General features: G+C 44.6%; 1 protein-coding gene across 4 annotated transcripts in view; it reads right to left on the bottom strand.

The window, feature by feature from the left end:
* Positions 1-23: 23 nt before the first annotated feature.
* Positions 24-24860, bottom strand: part of LOC116841688 (protein couch potato) — a 157579-nt gene continuing 132742 nt past the window's right edge. The window contains exons 6-9 of one of the 4 annotated variants that reach the window (XM_032809938.1): positions 22862-22995; positions 14641-14846; positions 6139-6343; positions 24-287 (exon numbers count right to left, since the gene is read on the bottom strand). In XM_032809938.1, the coding sequence (XP_032665829.1) occupies positions 255-287; positions 6139-6343; positions 14641-14846; positions 22862-22995 (578 nt within the window). In that variant the 3' untranslated portion in view covers positions 24-254. The remainder of the gene's footprint in view (positions 288-6138; positions 6344-14640; positions 14847-22861; positions 22996-24860) is intronic. The other 3 variants (XM_032809941.1, XM_032809939.1, XM_032809942.1) reach the window with 3 other exon arrangements.

The following is a 24860-nucleotide window of genomic DNA, read 5'->3' as shown; positions in this document are numbered from 1 at the left end:
CTCTCTCTCTCTCTCTCTCTCTCTCTCTCTCTCTCTCTCTCTCTCTCTCTCTCTCTCTCTCTCTCTCTCTCTCTCTCCCGATGAGCTGATGAGCGCTCGATTGCGTCTGCGAGCTCAGCTTCCTGCGTGGCTCCTTCCCTCGCTTCCGTCATTTTTCTTCCGGTGGATGTCCTGTCCGACGAGGGCGCGCCGTCCTGCCGTCTCCTCGGGCCGGCCGATCTCCTCCGCCTCTTTACATGCCGTTGATGTCGATCTTAAGGTTGGCCGTTTTCTTGTCTCTTTGATCCCTGAAAAAGCGGATGCAATCGATTAGGACGATTCATGGTGCGACGGCAGGATCTCGTCGTTTGCTAGAGGAACGCGGAACGTGCGCGGATAATCGCCCCGGTCGCGGCGGGACGACCATCACCGCGGAAGTTGCGCCAAGTTGTTCGCCACTGATGCGCTCTCAGAGCTAGTCGTTTCTTACTTGATTCACCGAGGCTCTCAGCACTTCGGTGGCAGACATTATCCGCGCGATATACACGCGAGAGAGAAGTTTCGTGTCATCTTCACTTCATTATAAATAGATACAATAATTAGAAGACGAAGAGCTCGGTTCAGACTCGAAGGACCACAAGTTCAAAAACTCCAGTGTCGTTTTGAAGTTTGAGTTCAAGGACCCAAACATGGAGAATAGCCGAAGGCCTCATCCGCGGCTCATAACGGATTTCCCGCAGTTCGATAATTCACACAGACCCACACACATATACACACACATGGCGACAGTTTGAAAAAAGACTCGGTTGCGACCGAGAGCGAGAATGAAAGGACAACCTACATTTGTCTCGTTACCGGACAAAGAGCGTTCACGTGGAGCTGTCGAGGTGACGTCTTGCCATTGAGTAATTTGCGTACCTCATTAGGACGTGACTGCGCTGAACAGCACTCTTTCGCGCTCTGTTCAAAGCTCTCGGTCGAAGAAGAAAAGGAAGAAGACGAACGAGCAGAAGAAGAAGTGGAAGTCCACACACGATCCGTGAGAGGGAAGGGAGAAAGGGGAGGGAAAGCGCGAGAGAGGAAGAGAGAGGGAGAGGGGGCGTAGAGGAAATATAGGCGGATAGATTGAATTTTGTTCCGTCTCGGGGAAGAAGTCCCGCGGGAACAAACAGAGATTTTATGAATAAAACGCAATTTACATAGCGAGGTAGATTCTCAGGGAGGCGCGCGGGCGCGATGTGAATAAGGGAGTAAGACGGGGCGGACTCCTCGCGCGCGACGATATTTTTCACGGCATACTTTGGCGCCGCGCAAAAGAGTCCTCAAATATATAAGGGAAATCGGTTGGGTTAGATATAGAGCGCTGGAAACAATACACTCTCGGTATAATCAAAAGAATATTTTAATACGAATTCCTCCGTCGCGCGCGCGTTGGGAAACACGACTGTCACATCGACGGGATGGTCGGGAAGTACACGGAGGAGATGTACGAATCCTCGCAAAAATAAAGAGGAGGCTGCGGCGCGGATAACGATTCTCGAAAATTTCAATGCCCCGGGATTTACATGGGGGAAAGATTCGGATATTAAAATGCGCGGAGCCGAGAGTTCTGCAATGGGAACTCGACAAATTGAATATATGCAAACACCATTCCTGAGTGTAAAAGTCCGCGAGTTCATTAATCCCGGAATTGGAAAATTAAACACAACTCGATGGTCCCAACGACTCGAGGGTCCTTCCTGCTTCCCAACACACCCACACATCCACACCCACACACACACTCACATACATTAAAGAAAACGTCTCGTCCACTCAATAAAAACGTAAATGCAAATGGTTCTCTGTCGCACAATGTGTGGCTGTGTGTATGATGAGAAAAAGAGGAGAAGAGAGAAAAAGAGAGAGAATACTCTTGTAATTACGATCGAATGGGTGTGTGTGAGCGCGAAAAAGAGCAAAAGTTTTAATTCAGCGAACGGCCCAGCAGATGGACGCCGCGGTGCCAGACGTCTCCATAAAACGCGGTGAATTAACGATGACGTGTTCCGCGTCCAGCGAGAGCGGACCGGAGCGCGTGTATCGATCGTTTAATTTGAAAGGGGAGGTCGGATCCGGCCGCGCGCACGTTTGTAGCGTGACCAATAGTAACTTTTTGGCATCACGTATGAATAAACCAGTCGCGAAACAATCGCGGCCGAGCGAGCGCTATCGATCCGCCGATTTCAAAGGTCGAGCGCGACCTGCAGCGCTTTTTCGTGGCGCGACCAATCGATACTTTTTTTCTCGCTCTGACACACTTTCGCGCCCGCAATTCGAATTTCAAGTTTCCCCGCCGGCTCAGCGGGATTCTCCCTCAACTCTTCCCTCACTTTCAGATTGTCGAAGGACGTAATTGAGGTACATTAAGAGAAAAGAATATATAAAAAATTAGAAATATTCATTTGTGTATGGTGATTACTAATAGCGTGTTTACTTACACCAATATAAAATATTCTTCAAATAAAAAAATATGCATTTTATTAGTACACTCAACTTCTCATAGAAACAATCTACTGCATTTAAAATGAAATTTATATTTAATTCAATTTAAATTTAAATTTAAATTTAAATTTAAATTGAATTTAAACAAAAGAATGTGTAGATTTAAATATATTATTAACATCCAGCGAATGAATATTTCTTATTATAAAAGTATCAACAGCGTAAAAGCACTAGCCTGGACGCGTATTTAATCCTGGACATTCTTGTTTAGATCTTTAAGTATAAACACATAACACTTTAACCTACAGGTATATAATTATATATACCTTCCCTCCTCAAAGTTCAACATTTGTATTTACAGGCCATAGCAATAAGAATGATCCGCGTTAGATACGTATCAAGACATTGATACTTTTACCTAAATAACTTTAAATAAACTCCATATCTGTAAATAAACTTTATATAAACGTTCCGTTTATTCGGTGGATTCCTCGAGAGTGCCAATTGCACCGACACGGCTGATAAAACTAATTTCGCGATAGACGATTAAATTGTGTTCTTCTCTATCGCCCCACAAAAGGTAGGATTGTAATCAAGAAGAAGACGAGCGAGACTATATCGGCACGAATCAAATCTCGCCGTCTTCTTTCTCTCTCGAACTTACACGGATCGGGAACACCCGTTCATATTCTCGCACGTTTGGACTCTTAAACCCTGCTCAGCTTTCGCGCGCCGAACAAACGCCATTCGGCGACGGAAGACGATGCGAAACTTCCCTCTTTCGACGTGTATATACGTTGTGGCTTCGACTGTCACGCACGAGTGATATGCTTATCGCTGTCATGAGCCTCGCTGAAATACCACTATACCATATATCGGCCAAATGAACGACTCCGCCAACTTCGCCTAATGCAGCTTAATTACTTAGCTAATTAATTAGCTCAATCCTTTTAGCGATCGGATAACCTGCGAATCGAACTTAGTTCGGCCCTTAAATTACGTAAGTGGGATCGATCCTTAAATGTCCGACAGGTATTCCTTCATCGGCGGAAATACGGCCTCGATTAAAAGCGGAACCTCGGAGTCATCGTTTTGTCTGACTTGTTCTCTTCTCTTTTCCGCCGCGCGCGGCCCTCCACACCGCGATCCTCCGGCCGGACTCGGCTCGTTTTGTTTCAATCGATCGGAGATTGAATCAAAGACGAAATAAATTTTGAAGCAACAAGTCATTTTAATCTCCGCAAAGATTCCCTCGACCAAATTGCTCGAGAAAGTTCCCCAAAGGAACGTCGTTTCTTTGTTTTTTGCAAATACGTAAAAAAAGATCTATGACGTGAAAGCAATAGACGACCATAGATCTTGATGAAGAATTTTGGAAGATACTATGCGTACACGAGCTTGTGCAGTCGAACAATCGCAAATGTGAATTATGAATTATGAACCGCGGGCGCCGCTAAAGGATAATTTACGGCGAAATCGATCGATACACCTTCCACACCCGATCTCGTCCCAAGCGTTATTACAGCCAATTAGTAAACGTTGCTACATAGGATGGTGCATAGTGCATCGATGCATCTATATAGTACAGTCGTAAAATAAAGACAGATACAGCAGAACTCAACATATTGGGTAGAAACAAACGAATCTCACGTACATGGAAGGGAGGGAGGAGAATGAGGAGGAGAGTTTAACGAGCAATCGAACGAACGGGTCTTGTTAATCGAGTAAGGTCAATCAGGAAGGAATGCAGGAGGTTACACACTTGGGGAAAGAGGCGAAACGACGTGTAATCTGACAGCGTTCGTTTCCCGAGGCTACAAAATATGAAATATTTTGCGTACAGCTCACTCGCGTTGCGCCTTCATCATTGCGAAACAAATAGTGGGATTTCGTTTCCGCGTGTCTCATTGAACATCAAGTTCTGAGCTCGTTGCAAAATTACACCATTCCAGTCTTCCTCTTCCACGAGGTCATGTTCAAACTCGGATGGGAAGGAAGGAGGGAGAGAAAGAGAGAGAAAGAGAGAGAGAGAGAAAATCGTAAAAAAGGGGGATAATAACTCGTCGCGGATCGAAGATCGGATATCCCGAACGCGGAGTAACAGGCGAACACATGTGTCCATCGAGTGGTAGAGAAAGAGAGAAGAGGAAAAGGAGAAAGAGGAGGAGGAGGAGGAGGAGGAGGAGAGAGTGACGGGAGGGAAAAAGACATAAAACAAAGGCAGAAAGAACGAAAGAGCGAAAGAAAGATAGGCGGACTCGTGTCGCCGGCTTTCGCGCGGCCGGTAGGCGATTAACGGCGGATAATTGGCGATTGGCAATTGGCGCGCGCGCGCGCGAGCCTGTGTTCGCCCACCCGGTGTAGTCCTGGACACAGGACAGCCGTCGCAGTCGGTCCTTCGATCGGATTTAATTGGTCTTCAAAGCGACGCACCGTCTGCCGCCTCGAGGCGCGCGCGCTCTCGAGGGCGAAACCACGCGGATTAGATCGGAATAATGACCGAATTAATTGGATCCAGGATCCGCCGGGTCGGGCGTGTCCCAGCTGGCGCTCACGACGACAACAACAAGGATTTGAATTCGCGTGTAATTTCAACGAGGACGATTCTCTCTCGGCCACGGGACGCGCGAAAGAACGCGCCTTGCGCACCTGCGCACCTGCGCACCTTGTTCGCGTACAAGTGTATAAAGGGCTCTCTCTTTTCCCGCGTCCGTGGCCGAGAGAACTCGTCGAAGTTGTACCGGCTTCGATCCCGGGACGAAAACGCGCGGCTATGCTCCGGCGAAACGTCAATGACGCGAGGCGGTGGACTTTGTGTGCGTGAGATACGTAACAGCGTAGATACACAATTACATAATTATAGAACGGCATAGAGCGCAATCGTGAGACAAGTATACAGATACGTATCCACACATGGACCGGCGATCACATGCAAATTTTAATCTGCAGACTCGCGTTTCAACTGGTATTATATTCCCGAATTAATTTGTTGCTGGATATTTTCATTTTCCACTCTTACGCGTCCACCTGTTCCGTACTCGGCGAAATGCTAAGTAATCATTTCCGATGGAGCATTGCAAACACCAACAGTGAAGCTCCCGTTGTCAATGAGAAACAATCGAATATGGAGCGTCGATGAAAGCACAGCCTCGCGTGTTCGTCGTCGATCATATCTTCGCAGAGGCGGCTCTACCGTTGAGCAATGAGCACCCAGAGCCTCGTGTGTGTATGTGTGTGTATGTCAGGGTGTGTATTTGTGTATGTATGCGGGTGTATGAGCGTGTATGTGCGCAAAGGGTCTCGTGCTAGACCACGGTAAACACACTCGTGCCGAGAGCTTACACGTAAGCGAGAACCCTGGGTGTGTTCGGGAGGCTTCAAGTACGCAAGCTCCTCGCTTGACCGCAATGAACACTCTCGTCTGGGCTCTCTACCCGGTCTGGATTTCACCCTTGGCGCGCGCCACGTGCGCGAGGAATGTCTCTCCTCGCTTTTTCCGTCACTCTCCCATTCTACTCTACGCCGAAGGCATCGTCGCGAACTGAATTTCCCCAGGAAACGAGCTTTATCGGCTTCACGCGGCTTCACGAGGATCTCTCCCGCCTGTATCTCCCCTCGCACGTAGAGCCGCCCCCGCGTCCTTCATAGCGGTCTATCGTAGCATAAAGTGGAACCTACTTCGATCCAGATATTTGTAAAGCCCACCTCGGCCATTTTTGACTTTGCATATTCGATTCGTATCGCTCCCCGGTCGGAGGAGAGGAGAAAGGATCCTTGGAGAGTGGCCATCGCCTGGGCCGCGTAGCGAACGTCGTGGTATTCGATAAAGGCCACTGGCGACCCTCCCTTCGTGTGCATACGAAGCCGGGAGAAACCAGGAAAACTGTGCACAAATAAGAGAAGCGTACAATACGTGCTCTAGTTAGTTGTTAAGACAGTACTTTGGTAAAAGAGGGGTTTCGACGGCGGGGCAGAGGGGCGGGGGTCGGGGGCAGGGGTTAAGAGGGGTTGGCTGGGCTCTTGGTCACTGCTTGGTTTGCCATTGATGGTGTGTTGGTGGTATCACGCCGAGGGAGTGCCGACACAGGGTGATTGCACGCAGGGGACGCGACGCGAGGCCAGGATCGAATTCGGATCGTTAACAGCTGCGCTAATTATTTTCTTCGTCGCGCGCACACTGTGGGTGTGCGTGCGTGTGTGTGTGTGTGTGTGTGTATGTGTGTGTGTGTGTGTGTGTGTGTGTCTGTGCGAGCATGCGGATTGTTTGCGAAAATGTTACGTTTATGTTGTACAGCCGAGCGCGCGTCGAGAATTAAGTGGTCGTTTGCAAAATTCGTTACTCTGTTTTGCAGAATTGATTATGCCTTGCGCAAATTTTAAAAAATATCACTCTGACATCCCGTCACATCCTGAAAAATTCGAAATGTCAAATACACACATTGCGCGCGAACAATTGTCTCGTCACTCTTCCAGATGAAAATGATTGACAGAATTCGTAAGGTGCGAGAGGAGTAGATAAAGCTCCACTACACATGATGAACTTATTATTGGAATTTCACATGAAACTAGTCTTTCAAAAGCTCAGCAGTCAATTTGGAAGCGAAGAGAGTTACTTTTAAAATTGTCCTTCACATATTAACCGACTGAATAAATTAATGATTCGGCGCGTTTCGATCCCCATTTCAAGCCTTAGTCGAGCAGTCAAAACCTCGTCGAATTTATTCTCGGATTACACGTTGTATTCGCTCAACGCGAAATACTAAATTCATCGAGATCATTCGCGTGCCGATATCGAAGTCGCGATGCGGCGTCTCGCGAGTCCTCGCGATCGGGTCGCGATCAGGTCGATCCACCGCGTTTACATCGTCACCTCCCTCCGCGTGCAACCCCGTCCTCGGCACACCGACAGTTAGTAAACGGCACTGGTCGCATGGTAGTATTGGCGTTGGTACGGGTACTAGTACAGGTGCGTCCTATATGCCTACGATCTACGACGGTGGCAAATGATTAGCGGATGTCGGTGATGTTTGGAGGCGGTGCTGTTAGTACAAAGCTTACGGCGCGTTCACGACCGACTTCCACGACATCCCGCCGGCACCGTCGTCATCGTCAACGGAACGACGGGACTTGGGTGCGAGCATTACTTGATGCTTCCCTCTCGTTTGCCCGTTACCCTTTAGCGTCGATTACTAGGGTCATTGACCTAAGACAGGCTTTATCGAGCCGCCCGTGGCGCGCCGCGCACTGAGAATAAACACAAATCAGACCCATAAATCCGGAGATTCTGCGAGTGTGCTATCGGTACACCCACACGCACACATACACACACATACGCGCGCGGATGCTGCGAACACGCATGTACTGTGCGCATATGTGGCTTCACGGACCCACAAATTCGATCTGCGTGGTTTCGCGCGTGGAGACACTATTCAAAGCTCATGCTTGATGAGAGAAGACGACAAATAAGTGCTAGCCGCGGTTCTTGGTGCGAATATTTGAATTTTAAGGGAGGATTCACACCTTGACAGGAAAGCAAAAAGACAGAAGCCAATTAGAACTCACACTGGTGGTCAGGTAGCAGTCAGTTGTTTTCGCTTTTCTACAAGAGCGAGTTCTGATCGGTTGTTGCTTTTGCTTTTCTGCTTTCTGCCAAGACGTGATTCTTCTTTTTATGGGACGATAACAACAATGTCTGACAGTGTCTTAAATGCATGCGCTGCATATTTTTCGGGCTTACGACGTAAGCGGTGAGAATCACAATCTTCCATGTTAGAGACCAACTCTTTATCATCCCAAATTATTTGAATTTTCAATTCATCCCCTTTAATAACACTCTCGACAAACTTTAATTATGCTCTTGATTTATAATTCTCTTACAATGTTAATATTAATTCAAGTGTTGTGAAAAATACTACTGCGTCAGCCAGGAGGAAATATGAATGAACTACGAAATTCCGGTTGAAGTTACCAGAATTGTGTTAATGTTCAAAAATCTGGTCAACTTAAATGGAATTCTGATAGCTTCACAGCCGGGATTTCTGATATTTTACCAGAAATTTCGTCATCCAATCAAACTTGTTTTTCCTTGTATTCCTCGCAACACAAATGTTTATAAGATATTGGATTAAAGTAAATTATACATCTCTTTCAATCAACGTCAAATAACCGCGTTATTATCTTATTTGCGTCTTATTTGCCGTCTTTTCTCACTTGGTTGTATACCTGAGAGCCTTGTTTATACACATATATAGTACTTGGTATCGCAAAACTATTGACTTTTCCATTTAGCTGAGTTAAATTAAGTTATTGTTAAAGAGACATCATACTTGAAAATCTGAAATGATATATTTGGCAAAAAAGGACTCAATTCTCAAACTCGACTCTCGGTTATTTCGCACCATAGATCGTCAGTCGTTTCATTTGTTAAGATTTCAAATGATCCGCGCACTCGTAAGCTCCTCTGTCCTGCTAAGCCTTGAAATTAAGAGGCCAATGCAAGACTGGACGAAATAAAGTCGCGCGTTCTCAACTCTCGCAAGTTCTCCGCGACTTTTTCTCATGACGCGCGCTCACATAATATCAACAAGTAAAATTCTCGCTGTCTTTAGGGCACACCACTACACGAGAACCTGTTCCAGCTTCGTGGAAGTTTCTCGTCGTGGAACCTTCTTGTTTGCTTCTGCTTATTTCTATTCTTTCTGTTCCGGCAAACGTATCTTCGCTCAGACCTACCAACGCGTAATAATTACCCGTGCAAGAACAATGGTCGAATTACAAGCGCAATGCACTCACGCCGACGTTGTCGTCGCCGACGACTAGCTACGACGACTACGACGACTACGACGACGACGACGACGACGAAATTCCGTCGGATACTCTCCCGCGAGCTACCGAAAATTGCAGAATGCGCGGCGCGCCTCTCGCACGTGCAAACGCGTGTAATTAACTCAGGCACCCACTTGCGAATTCATACTGCAGAACTCCGGGGTTTGCGGGATAATGAGATTTCGCGGGCTAATTATACGAGGGGTGGAGGGGTTTCTCTATTGGCAATGGAACTTGCTAGACAGTCGCTCACAGACTTCCGTCAACGCCGAAACTCGAAAGAGTAGAGCGCGCCGCTCGCTGTTTGTGCGCCGCGTAAATTGTTACCAACGTGTAATAACAATTCTTACGCGGGTGGAGAAGTCGGCCCCGTCTGAATTATCGGCATATATAATTGTAGCGTTTAATATGAGTAAATCAAGAGGCACTCTAAAGGAGTGGAGGAAAATTAACTATCGTAAACCGAGGTACTTTCAGAACTTGTCTCATTAAAATTGAATTGGATCCATTTTACTGAATATATCTTAGTGCAAAATTTACTTTTTTCGGAAGAGGCTGAAGGGAATTTAAGTGCCGATTATACAATTCGAAGTATTTTCGCGTGGATATCATCGACGGGTGACGAGTTTGAGAATAGGAAATCTAGTGATCGCAACACAGCCAACGCGTTAAATTCGGCAAGATAAAAAGTTTCCGTCGCGCGATTAAGTTATCTTTCTAATTGAATAAAACTTCACTTGAGTGCTTTTCATCGAGCGCCAGGTCTGTCAGATCTACGTCTTATTTTAAATTCGCATTTCTCGACGCTTAATCCATAGAAATTGATACGATTTTCGCGAACCGTCATGAAACCAGTTACATACATTATTAAAAATCACATGATTTAGAGAGAAATCGCCCGGATTCTCATCAACTCCCTTGCCGATACCCGCGGGTCACCGAGAATGTTGGGGTCTTCCAATGTGCCCGAGCAGTCGTAAAATGAACACGCGCGAATCTCTTTCCCCTCATAGAGATTTTCCAGGATTTTTCCAGACAGATAGAGAGAGATAGATAGAAAGAGATAGAGATACAAAGCATAGATCCCGACTAGAATACCCAAATTTATCCTAAAATTAATTATCCCACAACAATACTATTATTAATTATCCCACTATAATCCAAATATAGGTTTTTTATCTAAAATCGAAACAAAAATATACTATGGGAACTCGCGCTTTTTTCAGTTGCTGACAGAAAGACCCATTTTTATATCAATTGTATATTTAGTAGAATAAAGAGTCAAGAAAAGAAAATATTTTTAAAACGCTTTGAGTGTATTTTACTGAAGAATTAAGTTATTTGAAAAGACAACATGTGTGTTTTACTCTATTCGTATAATGTAAAGAAGAAGATCCGAAAGAATATTGGGAAAACTTTGGGTTTCCTACTGACAAGTAAACCTACCCAAAAGTTACACTCCGATTTCTTTCTAATTTGGTACAAATATAGAAGTACAAAAAATATTTAGGTCATGTTTTTTTATGTTGGCCCACTTTGAGTTGCACGGACAATTTATAGCTTTTTAACGTTCTTACTCCTATCATCAAGTGCAACAAAAATACATAAGAAATAAAAATACATAAAAAATAAAATTGAATAAAAGATACAGACGTTTTGGTTTGCTGATTATGAATAAATAATTGAATAATGATTGAAGTCAAATGTGTAAAATTATTTGTATAAATAATAAAATGTTTAAACAAAACATGTAAAAAGTTGAAAAAAATTATTTATACAAATAATTTCTCGGTTTGGCCGAGATTCGAACTATTTTTAACTAATTTAAGACATATTTAAAATATTTCGGTTGGAATCTCGGTTAAAGAAATTTAGAATGGTTCGTATCTCAGTTATGCCGATTTTGTTAAAATTATTTAACTATATCTTGTATTCAATTTTATTTCTTATGCATTTTTGTTGTACTTGTTGATGATTGGAGTGAGAACATTAAAAAGCTATAAACTACCCGTGAAACTCAAAGGCCAAAATGAAAACTATGACCTAAATATTTTTTGTACTTCTACATTTGTGCCATATTAGAAAGAAATCGGAGTATACTTTTTGGTTATATTTACTTGTGAGATCCTTATTAATAGTTGAGACTTGTCTCATGTGAGATACTCAGACTTTTATTCAGAGTTAAATCCAAGTTTTTCAGATGAATTATGAGACATTTATATTTTTAGTTACGATTCAACTGAAAACTCTCATTCAACTTTGAGCACAAATCTCTCGCCTGAGACTGGTTTAAAGTAACAACTATTGATATGAACCTTAAATCCATATTAATAATCGTTACTTGAAATCCCTGTTAAATAAGATACTCAGATTTCAATTCAGAGTTAGATGAAGGTTTTTCAGGTAATTACAGATATATATAATGTCACGTATATCATATAATTCAGTTGAAAAATTTATATTAATTAATTTATGGGATCTAGCTCTGAATAAAAATCTGAGTATTTCACATGAGACAAATTTCAAGCGACAACTATTAATACGGTCTTTAGAGTCGCATATTTGAGACATTACCAATTCGATTATTTTGCGGAATCGGGTCCGGGTTGGATCCCAGGAAATTTTCTGCGCGGTCGCAGGCATTCAGTTAGCTCGAAGTTCGTTTTTAAACCCCAAATAATCAGGCTGATGACCATAGTAGTCGACGCCAGAGATGCCGAGACGACTACTCCAATCGTGCACTACTCTGACAGCGCGTGTACAATTGCGCGGAGTAGTTTCCCCAAATTAATTCACTCGGCCGCTCTCCCCCTGTTCTCGAGCGCGCCGACGAACTTATTACACGGATCTGTATAAACGAGGCTCGCGCCATTAACCGCCACGTTAACGAACGACTCTCTTTCACCGCGGTTGATTCGCGCTCCCCTCGTTTTTTCCCTTCTCCCGTAACACCTCCACGTGCAGATCCGCGCGAAACGGCGGATATCGGCGGCGGATATGGTGGTAAAACCGATTCAACGTGGACGTCTGATATCGAAAGGAGTCCGCCGCAATTCCCGGCGTAGTTCGAGGCGTAATCCGAGACGTACGCTTCAAGATCGTGGGAAGGTTCCGCACGGTGAGGCACGTGGAAATAATTTATTACGCGAACGCAGCCATAATGCACAGCCGGATAACATATTTTAACTCCGTCGTTTGTGTCTCGCTCGCTCGCTCTAATTACGAGTATCTCTCGCTCGCAATTAGCGCTCTCGTCGCTGCATACGATGCCGATTTTGCGTTTCGCATTCCCTCTGACCTGCGACCTGCCGACAATACGCTCTGTGTGTGTTGTATTCGTGCATGTGTGTGTATGTTGTATGTGGAGTTTGTATTTGTGTGTGTGTGTGTGTGTGTGTGTGTATGTGTGTGCCAATCGCGCGATCGCGGTCGACGCGAGTAAACGATAATTAACAGCATGTCATTGAGAACATATCAATTTGCGTGCACGCGTCGCGGAAATATTTCAAGTCGCGTAAACCGATACAAGTGCGCCTATCGATGCGCGCTCGCGCGATCTCGAACTTCGTCACGGCGTTCTTTGCCCGACGTAGGAATCCTTGAACGTAAGACTGAGTCGCAATCTTTACGCCGCAGTCATTACGTAACGACACGCGGCGTCTCCGCAAAAACCGCTCCTTCACTCGACCGCATGGACAGGTGTTATTTGGCAGCAGCTTCTCAGGTAGACTTTCCGTGATTCTGTTTCGTGATTTCCGTTTCTTCTATTTCACGGCGCAAAACGGTGGATTACGGAAATTGTCTACAATTTTTTTTCAATTTAGAAAACAGACTTCCAGCTTGACGTGCGCGATTCCACCCGAAGATCAATGTGACTGGAAATCCGTGATGCAGAATCGATAATGCAAATATCAAGAAATCCAATAAACATATATTTGCAGAAGTAATGACTCGGGAATCCGCGCAGTCGAAGGTTCAAGGATCGAACAATCTTTGGATTTTCCGCGATAAGGAAATCGAGGAATTTAAAGGTTGCGGAATCCAGCTCGAGTAGAACGAAGCGTCTGACGATATCCGGTGTCCCTTTCTCCGGTAAACCGCGTCGTTCTCCGCCGGTAATCGCGAACGCTCGGCGACATGTCGCAGCGACGCGACGCCACCACGTGACGATAAGACCCACGTGTATCGGTACCCGTATCGCAATTCGCACGCACATGTACCGCCTGCATGCGTGCGTGCAGGTGTACAGGTACGTTTGACGTGCCAAAGCAGTCTATCGTTATCATTGCTGTCGTCATGCTTGACTCGTATCTGTCTCTCCGTCGGAACAGTATCAATCTTTCGATTGCAACAAGCGCATAATATGTCAGAAGACCTTCAAGCATCTCATATATCAAAGTTACAAGCGCGACTGACGTAAATCGAGGTCTCATTAGAGACTTCAGCAGCGTATGAATTTCGGCAAAATCGTCGGAGATTAGAGATGTGAAAATGATTATTTTCTATTTCTTCTCTTCTTCTCGATAAAAATCTAACTTTAGGAAAAAAGTATCTAAAAAGTATCTAAAAACAAAAAAATATTTTCTTAATGGGTATTAATGGCATATTTACTAAAATCTGAATTTTATTGAATTGGAATGAATAATTGCTCTCATGAAAAGCTAAGAGATCGTAAGAAAATGTATATTCATTCTCAAGTGAAAAATATTTTGTGTCAGCTTGAATAAATATGTTATTAATACCCACGGATAGAACAATGTTCCTTATTCCTTACACATGTTTTCTCTCAGCGTTATAATCTGTCAACATTATTCCCGCAAGGATCCATGTAGAATAATTATTTCCACGAGTAACAATATTGAGACAAATTATGAAATACATCGCGAAATTGAATGTTTATTGAGAAGAAGAAAACGCTAAAAAGGGAGTTATCGTCCCGACATCTCTGTACTTTGACTTCTCCGCCACACCGGGCAAATAAGAGAGACGCGAAGGAAGGACCACGAAATCTGCGAAAGTAGCAAACGAGCGAGACTCTTCTCGCGAAGGTAGACACACCCTTCCATGCGACTCGCGTGCGCTATTTCTGCCGATTGATTCTGCGACGACGCCTACGCCCTTCCTGGTCGCACGGGTTAACAACAAGGTAGCATGCTGGCTGCCCCTTGGCAGCTGTCCTTAAAATCTCGATAATCACGCGCGCATGTGGGCCGCGCGATACATACATTAAAAATATACACGGAGTCGATAACGAGCCGCGTGTCGTATTAAAAAATTCGGCCGGCCGGCCAACTCGCAAACGGCAGGCCGTCGGCCGCGAAGCGGCGCGCCGCGGGATGCTGTGGGATGTCTGACCTGCTGAAGATGTCCTTTAGCTCATGCTCGGACACGAACTGGCCCAGGTTCGCCACGAAGAGGGTGGAGCACTGCGCGTTGCCGGCTATGTTCGGCTGCGACGAGGGCGACCCGACCGGTGACGCCAGTGCCGGCGACGGTAGAAAATGAGGCAGCGACGCGTGTATCGACGTCAGCGTCGTAGGATGCGGCAGGGACATAGGCGCCTGGAAATATAAATACATACTCTGATCATCACTCGACTCGCTTCCATCGCTCGGTCGGCCGTGAATCGGTCTATCTGCGAGTAGGAGATAGACGGACGCGTTTGCGTCACGATCCTACCCCGTCCCACCCGACCGCCGCACGTCGTTCCTTCGAAAAAAAATAAAATCCTGCCTATTCAGCCAACAAAAACCGCCCGTTAAAGGTCGTCCGTCAATTCGATCGATCCGCTGCACCGGAGAAAATCTCTTTAAATTTTTGCGAGCGAAATTCCCCGCGGAAAGCGAAGCGACTGCCGCCTCTGCTCGAAATCTACCAACTTTCACTCGTTTTATTGTTCTTGTTGCACAGCAGAGGAGGCTATATGGTCCCAGAGGTGTGTTATTCCCGTGTTTTTTTTTTAGTATTCATCTTGAGAGGAATGGTGGATACGAATCGCGAAATAATACTTTTGGAACACAAATAGTTTTCTTTGAGTTTAATTAAAATCGGGATAATCTTATAGTTAAAAAATAGAAAAAACTGATTCGGCAAAGTTCTATTTCAACAGTCAATGATAAATCACGCTTTTTATGACATTTCTCGAACCTAGTGGGCGAATAATTGTTTCTAGAAGACCTCAGAAACAGTTTTCAATGATCAGTAGGATCCGTCAGTGCGTCAAAAATGACATATTTAACATTTTCATTTGGTATAACTAATATATTACAATTTTTACAAGGAACAAATTTTGCAATGAAATCTTCTACTAACCAAAATCAGCAGAAAATAAGACGGAATATCTGAGAACCAGATGACAAACTCGATTGTAGGAACAGGAAGATCCCTGCAGGAGGTTACTACTCAGTCAATTATTCTCAATTACCTCAACCGAGTTTTAACGCAGCTGAATGTTCAAACGAATATTTTCAGTCACAGTAACAGAAATACTATTTCTCGTCGACGAGTTTCTCGTCTGGTTCCCACTCAGTTACACGAACTGAAATTTGTTTCCTGCACGCGAATAGTCGTCGAATAATGCGAATAGTCAGCGAAGAATATACCGATTGCACTTTAGAGAATGCATAACATTTTTCAGCAAACATACGGCAAACTCAGTCAGGATGTCTGCATGGTTCAAGATTATGAAAGTTTCACGGCAATTTTTCTTATATTTTCTCCGTGTGCGGTTTGAGTGAAACATTTACCCTTTCCAAGCAACAGTATCTTCGCTATCGCCTCGAGTGAATTTTCGCACGCTTTGAGTGGGATTTCACTTCGGAAAAATTTGGAGAGAACGACGTCGATGCAATCGCGTCGTTTTGCGTATAGCGACGCGAAAATACGTCAAAAGACGCCCGAGGAAAATGTCACGAAGGGCATTTCATCGGAGGATGAATTTTTGGGACTCTCGATTACCGTCGCGATTACGTCTGCAATTTTGTGCGCGATTGATTTTTCCTGGTTGTCACAAAACCGACAACGGAATTGTCTTCACCTGGATCTGCTGAAACGCTTTGTGCTGAAACGCCGGTGTTCCTTTTAGACGATGGCATTACGTCGTCACGAGTACCGCAGATCGTAACGTTATTCAATAGTACGCGAGGGAACACAACTCCGCGGTTTGCTCGTCCTCAAGACGACTCGCGTAGCGACTAATCGCATTCCTGAAACCGTTCCTTCACGTGCTCGCGCCTCACAATGTGTCCTATTAATAGGCTGGAAATAGCGCGCTTAATTGCGACTGACTAGCCGCCGCGGCGATTTGCGTAACGCGCTTACGAGGAAACGCGGTGGATTTCTCGCGCAAAGACGTTCCGTGGCGAATGTAATACGAACAGAACACGAGAAATTGCGAGGTATTATTTGTGCCGTTCGAGTATCCATTAATTCGTCAAAGCGACGACAGGTCTCGACAGATCCGGCCGAGTCGCTGGAGAGTCGCGTTTAATCGACTCAGGCCGCGAGTGGGATATTCGACTTAATAAGCCCCGACGTTATTGCTACCGGCTCTCGCCGGCTCGTTATCCCTCGAGTGGGATATAGCTCGAGGCACTACCGCTCCCCTTTTACTTCCGTTAAAGAAACGGCGAGAGTTGCGTACGGAGGAAAAGGAGATAACAGCCGGCAGTCCCGGCTCGAGAGCCTTCGATTTATCAAACGCTCGATGCAACGGATTTCCTCTCGCTCTCGCCCTCCTCGTCCTCCTCGTCCCGCCCGTGCTCCCGCCGTCTCCGGCCGCGGATAAATTCGCGGAATATCGGGAATCCTCTCGATTTTAGTAATAGGGATGATTTGTGTTCGAGATTTCGCGCGAGCTGCAAAATTGGCTTACCACCAGAGAGCCCAATCATTTCCTGGACATTTTCTCGCCGCAGCGCGGCTCTTTCGAATTTTCCTCTCGCTCGACCGATATTCCCGTCGAAATAACGATACCGCGTGCTCCTCTCCCTTCCTATCGGATATCGGCGCTTGCGAAACATGCCCTTAAGGTTGCGATTTATCTCTTACACGCGAAAACCGGGCACACTCTTTAGTGCTACGGGTTATTGCCGCGAAGATTCATAGGCGCCGGCATGGGACGTATCAAAAAGTGAGCAGCTCATGGAATCGTGAGTATTGAACGTTCTATAATAGTGGAACGATGTGAATTCAACTGTTAAATAATATATTGAGCTGGGAATTTTTGCCCGAATATATTCGATAGCTTTAAGAGTCGCGGATTCGAGGCCAACGTCATTTCCAATATAGCAAAATCTGACAATTATATAAATTTCATTATAAGTTCAGTATAAAAGATTTTAGTATAAAAAATAAAACTACTTAAAAAAGAATTTATGAATTAAGTTGAAAAGAAAATATAAATTAAGTTAAAAATCAATTAATATAAATTAAGTTAAAAAGAAGAGGAGATAATGAGTGTAAGAAAATCTATTTTACTTGTGATGATAATAGTTATTATAAATAACTTATAGGTAAACTATACAATATAGTAACTTATAACAATAAAATCCAACCACGATAAAAAATTAACCTTCCGCGTGCAATGTTGGATCTGTGAGGCCCGAATAAATATATTCGATCATTCACCATCTTAAACAATCTCTCCATTTATTTCAAAGCTGTGCAAATCTGTTTGCAAGTTTTGATTTTATCGTATTACTTTCTCATAGCTGAGACTTTTCTATATTTCTACATTTCTAGAAACAGAAAATGCCCAAAATATAGATTTCCATCAAAGTTATGCTAGTTCAAAGTTGCACGGGTCTGACAGAACTCAGATTGTACGCTGAGAAAGAAGTGCTAGAGAATGTATCTGCGAGATATAAAGTTTATTCGCAGAAATAAATTGTACATCCCAAAATAAATGTTCAAGTATTTTTTTCTCAGTGTACTTTATGTCCTAAAGAATGTGACTACACACACGCGGAGAGTTAAGTTAGACATACGAAGAAATATGATTCAACAACGCCGCACTGAAAAAATCCCTCAACTATCAGAACAAAAGCTGTTTGATGATCGTATTAGAGGAACAAAGATCGAACCGTTACCGTTGCAAATAATTTCTCATCATTAGCACTTTTAAGGGAATGCTAAAGTCGATGACGAGTTCGAACAATGTCGACAACGCAGAAACGATCGTGACTAACACATTAGTAACGATCGTTACTAACACAGTTGCGCTATCCTTTTCGTATTTTTTATATACAGATTTTACGTAAATGTGAATTGCTTTGTTTTGCCATATTCAACGAGTAACCTAACCACGTGTATAAATGTTTCTGCAAACTTTTCCGATATTCTTAAGCTTCTGAATTCAGATGCGAAGGTACAGCAATGTTCTTTAAAATTATTCTATTTGGAACATTCACACTTTCGATACGTACAAGCCGCGGAACTTTTGAATTAGATAAATATTACGCTGACAGCTTGAAATTTTACATTAAAAATTTTGTTTCGTTTTCGTCACATATTAAGCAATGCTTCTATATATTTCTGCACGTACTTTCATTGCGTAGCAGCATTTGTAATTCTGTACTAGTACGACGTAAACTTTGCAAACAAATGTCGGTATTCTGTCGGTAAAGTTTTCAGCTTCAGCATCCCCTTAAGAAACATACACTGCTCGAGATACAAATCATATTTGTTCTCTCGTCTATTTAGGTTAGGTTAATTATGTCTCCATTACAGAAGCATTACTTAGAGCAGCAAGTTGAGAGTAACAAATCATTCGTTCCCACTACGGGGTCGTTCGTTGTCCCATATCAACAAACCATTTGTCGCGAGTGCCGGTATACCACGTTGAATTAGCAAAACTTCCTCTCTCAGTGCGATATCTCCGCGAACTCGACATTCTAAATCCACGGGAGTCGAGAAATGCTGGGAGTCGATGCTACGCGAGGAGAATCCTCGGCTATGCCGAAGCTCGCGAGGACCCAATAGCTCGTGAACATGAAAGTACATTCGCAGAGGCGTCTTATCGCGATTACTCACGGGACGCGCGATGACGCGCGGCGGAATAATATTGACCCGCTATCAGACAGCGTAAAAGACATCGCGTAATGCCACGTGCAAAGGGGATCGATAAGGGCACACAGATTGTATCGGCGTTCGCGCCCGTGACTATACCGCTATTTATCCTCATAAAAATCGCCGGTGAGGTGTTCGCGCGACCAAGCTATGGCCCCGCTGCATAATGCGTGACGGGGTACCCGTGTGAACCTGGCACAAGCCTATGCGATATTAAAAATCAATAGAGCCGCGCGGAATCGGTACCCGTTCGTACCACCGATACCTTAAAGGGGTTGAGGGTACACTCGCGGCCAGAAACTTCCCCGATTCTTCGAGCTTCGATAACCCGCGTTCGAGCGCTCCTCGGATCTGTCTCTCGTGCAACTCTGGATCTGTCATCCGGCCGTCTACGGTCGCTGCGCTCTGTACTTTATTTCCGTGCGAGCCGGGAGAAAGAGAGTGAGGAAGAATATGAGAGAAAGAGAGAGAACGTGAGTTAGAGGGAGGGAAAGAGCGAGAGAGAGAAGGGGGAGAACATTTAACACTTTTTCGTGGAAGTTGCGCTGATGATATCTAAAGGCGGCTTTAAAAGACAGTTACCTCGTCGTTATTAATGCATCGTGGATCTGTCTATCGATTCGTTGATAAATCAAATATGCCCGGCTCGCTCTTTAGCCTCGACGAAGATCCACCCCAAAACTCACCGTCGCTCAGAACGACATTCATCTTGTCACGCAGCGGCGCGCGGAACACGTAAATAAAAACGGGATTATAATATAACGAGCCCGATGGGGAAACGCGAAGTGAGACTTTCAAGGGAGCAGCCAACGCGCCTTCATTCGTCGTCTCTTCGTGTGTGTAAAAAAAGAGAAGGAAAAAGACGAGAAGGAGGAAGAGACATGTTCTACATCCCACGGCGTAATTCTTCACGGGTTTCTAAATTACCGCCGCTAATTATCTAATGCATGGCTTATCAGTGTTATTTATGGACGCGCCTTACTCTTCATCCGTCTTCATTAATAACGACGAGGTAACTGTCTTTTAACGCCGCCTTTAGATATCATCAGCGCAACATCCACGAAAAAGTTTTAAATGCTCTCCCCTTCTCCCTCTCTCTCTCTCTCTCTCTCTCTCTCTCTCTCCCTCTCTCCCCCTAACTTACTCTGTTTCTCTCTCTCTCTCTCTCTCTCACTCTCTTTCTCCCGGCTCACACGGAAATAAAGTACAGAGCACAGCGACCGTAGACTGCCCGGTGTCGTGCGCCCGGAAAAAGTAAGCCGCGGTTTTATTAACGTCGGTCCCTGGCGGCCTCCGTAATTAATCCATGTCGCGACAAACTCAGGAAGCATCGCGATAGTTTCGAGACCCCGACGACTCGAAGCTCGCGTGACACGCGAACCCTCGCGATCAGGCGGTTCCTGCGAGAAGGATTGCGCGACTCGAGTCGCACGTATCGATTTACAGAGCGCAGACGCACGCAGAAAAAAGAAGAAGAATATTCTTGTTTGGAGAAATCTTTATTGCTGACATTTTAAAAATAAGATTCATGTTAAAATGAAATTATATGGCGTTGAACGAAGATCTTGGATAATTCAAAATTTTATGTAGTTGTTCGCAAAGTAGTAAAGAAGTTTTTTGTTCAGTTTGACCTAATCTACTTTCACATCGCGGCTCCTCTGTGAATTATCAGACACCCTGCATAAGCAAGAATATCAATATTGTTGGTTATATACGAGAAAATAATTATGTTAATTTGACTATATTCGTCTTGATTAAAGACTAATTTATTTTAGTTATAACGCTATATAATCTCATTTTAACACACATTGATCTTATTTTTGAAATGTCAACAATAAAGATTCTCCAAACAAAAATATTCTTTTTTCCTGTGCACAACAGTCAGGTTTGCATTTTAGCGCTTTGATGATTTTAATTTTAAATTTTTGCTTTTCATTTTACTGGGACTCAAGTTTCGCGGGGGAAACCGATTTTCGCGCGATCACACTGGGAAAAGAAGCTATTGAATTGACAAAATCAGCAATCGAAGAAGTATCATGTCTATTGAACAAATTCCGCGTTAGTGCGATGATAAATTGCGTTGATACGATTGCTGTTACCAAATCGCGGTCGTTGTATCAATTGATACATATAACTCATATATAATCAATTCATATATGTATAAACGTTTGCTCGAACGAACTTTCTTCGTTCCAGCAAAGTCTCATTAATTCGATTACTTTTTTCTCTTGCCGCGCCAAACGGACAAAGAAATCTTAATTGTACACGAATTTACTTGAACAGTTCTAGAAATGGATAATTAATTGCCGACAGATCTAAAATTAAAGAATAGAGAGTTAGATAGAAAATAAATTAAAATAAATATTAAGAGAATCTAATTAGATCGATAATTACACATACTTCCAATTGTGTGAAACTCGCTTGAATAAAAACACACGTGCACTCTTAAATTACCGAACACCTCACAAAATATTTCTCTAAAGTCAACCGAAAATCAGCGAGGGTCCTCAAAAACGTCGTACTCTCTAAACTTCTTGGAGTAGAATTTCACTCGAAACGTGAGATCGGGCTGTCGACGCACTCAAACTTGAGTGACTTTTCACCCATACAAAGTGAATTCTCCATTCTTAATCGTCAAGTGAATATTTTTATTCGAAATTTAAGAGTGGATTTGAATTGTTTATCCAACCATCACAAAAAAAATATTTACTTTGATCGGATGCAAAATTCACTCCAATGCAATCAAAATCCGCTCTAAGCTTGAGTGAAAACATCCCTTTTTACGGTTTCGAGCAGCAGTATTTTCATTATAGCGAAAACGCTTTCACTTCTCATTTGTTTCCAAATGAAATGTAGTATTGTCTAAATTTCTTTGAATGAAATTTCACTGAAAAAATGAAATAACTGTCCAATTCGAATTCGAATGATTCTTCACTCACATAGAGTGTATTCTCCACTTTGAATCATCGAGTGAATATTTTTCCTCGAAAGCAAAGAGTGAATTTGACTTGTACTCGATCGTCACTTACAATAAAAAGATATTCACTTTAATCGGCTAAAAAATACGCTCGCTAAGTTCGTATGAAAACGTCCACTCTTGCGATTTCGAGTGTCAGTATCTCCACTATCGCTTTAAACTGAAATATTGCCACTCGTCGTTAATTTTGAGTGAGATTCCACTGCCAAGGAATGTGGAGAGTTGATCTGAGAATCCACGCGGCATCAGGAATGCTCCTCCGCGAGATTCCCGCGGGAATCCGACGGACTCAGATCGAAAGAGACTCTAAACGCTGTGAAGATCCGAAGATCTGATGAGAACCAGGAGCCGAGGACCCAAGGCGGTCTCGTCGGGCTCCTTGAGTCCTCGCGGATCTCCCGCGTCTTTTTTTTTACCGTATGAGTATAATAATCGAATATGTAAACGATCATGTGTATCACTAACGTGCATCGGGGCGCTCGTCGGCGGCTCCAGAGCTTTGTCTGCAGATAGTCAAAGATAGGAACGTACGGGGACCTGAGGATGTAACGCCGGATGCACCAGCGTCGCATGTTGCAGCGTGCCCGGTAATTCGCCGGCCGTAGAGTACGCCAAAGGATGATGCCACAACTCAGGACCACCGGGGAAGAACGGGCTCCCTAGGTCTGCAATAGAGCACAGGATTAGATAGAGTCGTCGCGCGCTCCCCCGGAGTAATTAAACGCGCGGTCGCGCGCCGCGCCCGCTCGGGATGTCTACCACGTCGGGGCTGGATTTTCATTTTAAAACGTATAACCGAATAGGAATATACACCCCCGGCTAACTTCTCCTTCCCTTTGACGTCGCCGACATTGCAGTTGCATTAATTCCGCGCGCAAAAAGAAAGATCGGTCTCAGTCTATCTCTCCTTCTCGACGAGATTGAACGGAGTCACTCGAAATTCCGAAGGAAATGCTTTAGAATTTTGATGCAATTAACCGTTCTCTTCTCTCGCACACACGCGAAAGGATCGAGTCGCGCGAGCGAGGGAAGCACGTCGGCGCTTCCGGAATTTCGTTGATAATGTCGCGGATATTTTCGGGGAAATCTCGAAAAGCTCGCTCGATAGACATCCCGCACGGCGTACAGCCACACGGAAAAAGAACAGTATGACTGGCCCACATGTAAATCTGGTTGTGCCGAGCAGATACGGTAGTAAAATGCGGAACTAATTATGTGGTTACTGCGACCACAACGCAATTGCTGAACTATTGACGTTGCAGCCGTGACGATATCTCTGGTCGCTTCAATCAAGAATGCATGATGAAGGTGAAGGTCAGTCCAACCGATTTCTGGTAGTGTAAGAATGTTGTAACTATTCACTAAATACTTCTGGTTGCCATATTTTCTGGTTGTGTATGCCATATCTGTTTTTTCTCCGTGCACTTATTCAGTTTTCTCATTCGAACGGCCTTTACATAAAAGAACTTCGCCATATAAATCGTGCTCACTTATATGCAAGACATGTCACCGCACTCCTTCTTCTAGAGCTTGACCAATAATCCCAGTAATTTTGTCCCCTGCGTTCTTACACAGAGAGAAAGAGACAGATGTGTCTTTTACATAAAAGCCGTTTAATCGTATTTCCCATAACAGATAAGACTAATGATATTCGTTATTAATAGGCTGCACGGAGCCGTGTTATTCACGGTCGCTTGATATGTCGCTCATTGAATGTCGCAGCATGAGACGTGTCTAGTTCGAGGTGAAACGCGCTTTCCGGCGGCGCGTCGCGTTTCCGGCGTCATTGGCGTCGCGGCCGGCCTTTCGTTTCGCGCGCGCGTCGCAACGCGAACGGAAATACGCGGAGTCATTCTGCGCTATCCGCGCGCGATCGAGATCAGAGCACATATACATGGTTATATATATATATATATGTGTGTGTGTACACCTCCCCACATACACACCTCCTCCGCCGTAAAAAGCAAAGCGTAATTAGGCGGCGCGTAATTAGAGCGGCAAACGCTTGCGCGTGCTCGAGAAAGAGGGGTGGCGATGAGGGAGGTGGAGAAGAAGGAGGATAAGGAGGAGGAGATGGAGGAGGAGGAGGAAGAGAAGGAGGCGCAGCAGCGCGAGAACTTACGATCGATATTTTGCTCGGCGAGAGTCCGGCACGATAGCGCGATCGATAGACTCGCGTTCGATTGGCGGAGCAACCTCGAGAGAGCGCGAGGTTACGGAGACGCACGAAGACGGAAACGGTTAATCACGGTTAATCACGGCACTCGGGGACTTTACTCAAAAGTTCCAAGACGTGATTAAAAGGAAGGTGCGCGCGACGAGCACTCCGACGGCGAATCACGAAGGATCATCGTGATTTACGTAACACGCAGCGCGGCACGGATCGCGATAAAATAATGGTTGTGAGACTGGTACTCGTTCGAATTAACGCTGCGCTTATTAAAGCTGCGCCAGAACGTTGTCGCGAGCTGGGAAACTTCCCGTGCACGTGTTGAGCCGCGACGTAACGGCGACGAGGGGAAAAGAATTC

This window comes from Odontomachus brunneus, unplaced genomic scaffold (assembly GCF_010583005.1).
Source record: "Odontomachus brunneus isolate Ranch 3 - 2012 unplaced genomic scaffold, Obru_v1 Obru_scaffold_017, whole genome shotgun sequence".
Lineage (NCBI taxonomy): Eukaryota > Metazoa > Arthropoda > Insecta > Hymenoptera > Formicidae > Odontomachus > Odontomachus brunneus.
The sequence above is the reverse complement of the archived record's forward strand: the minus strand, read 5'-3'. Positions and strand labels throughout refer to the sequence as shown.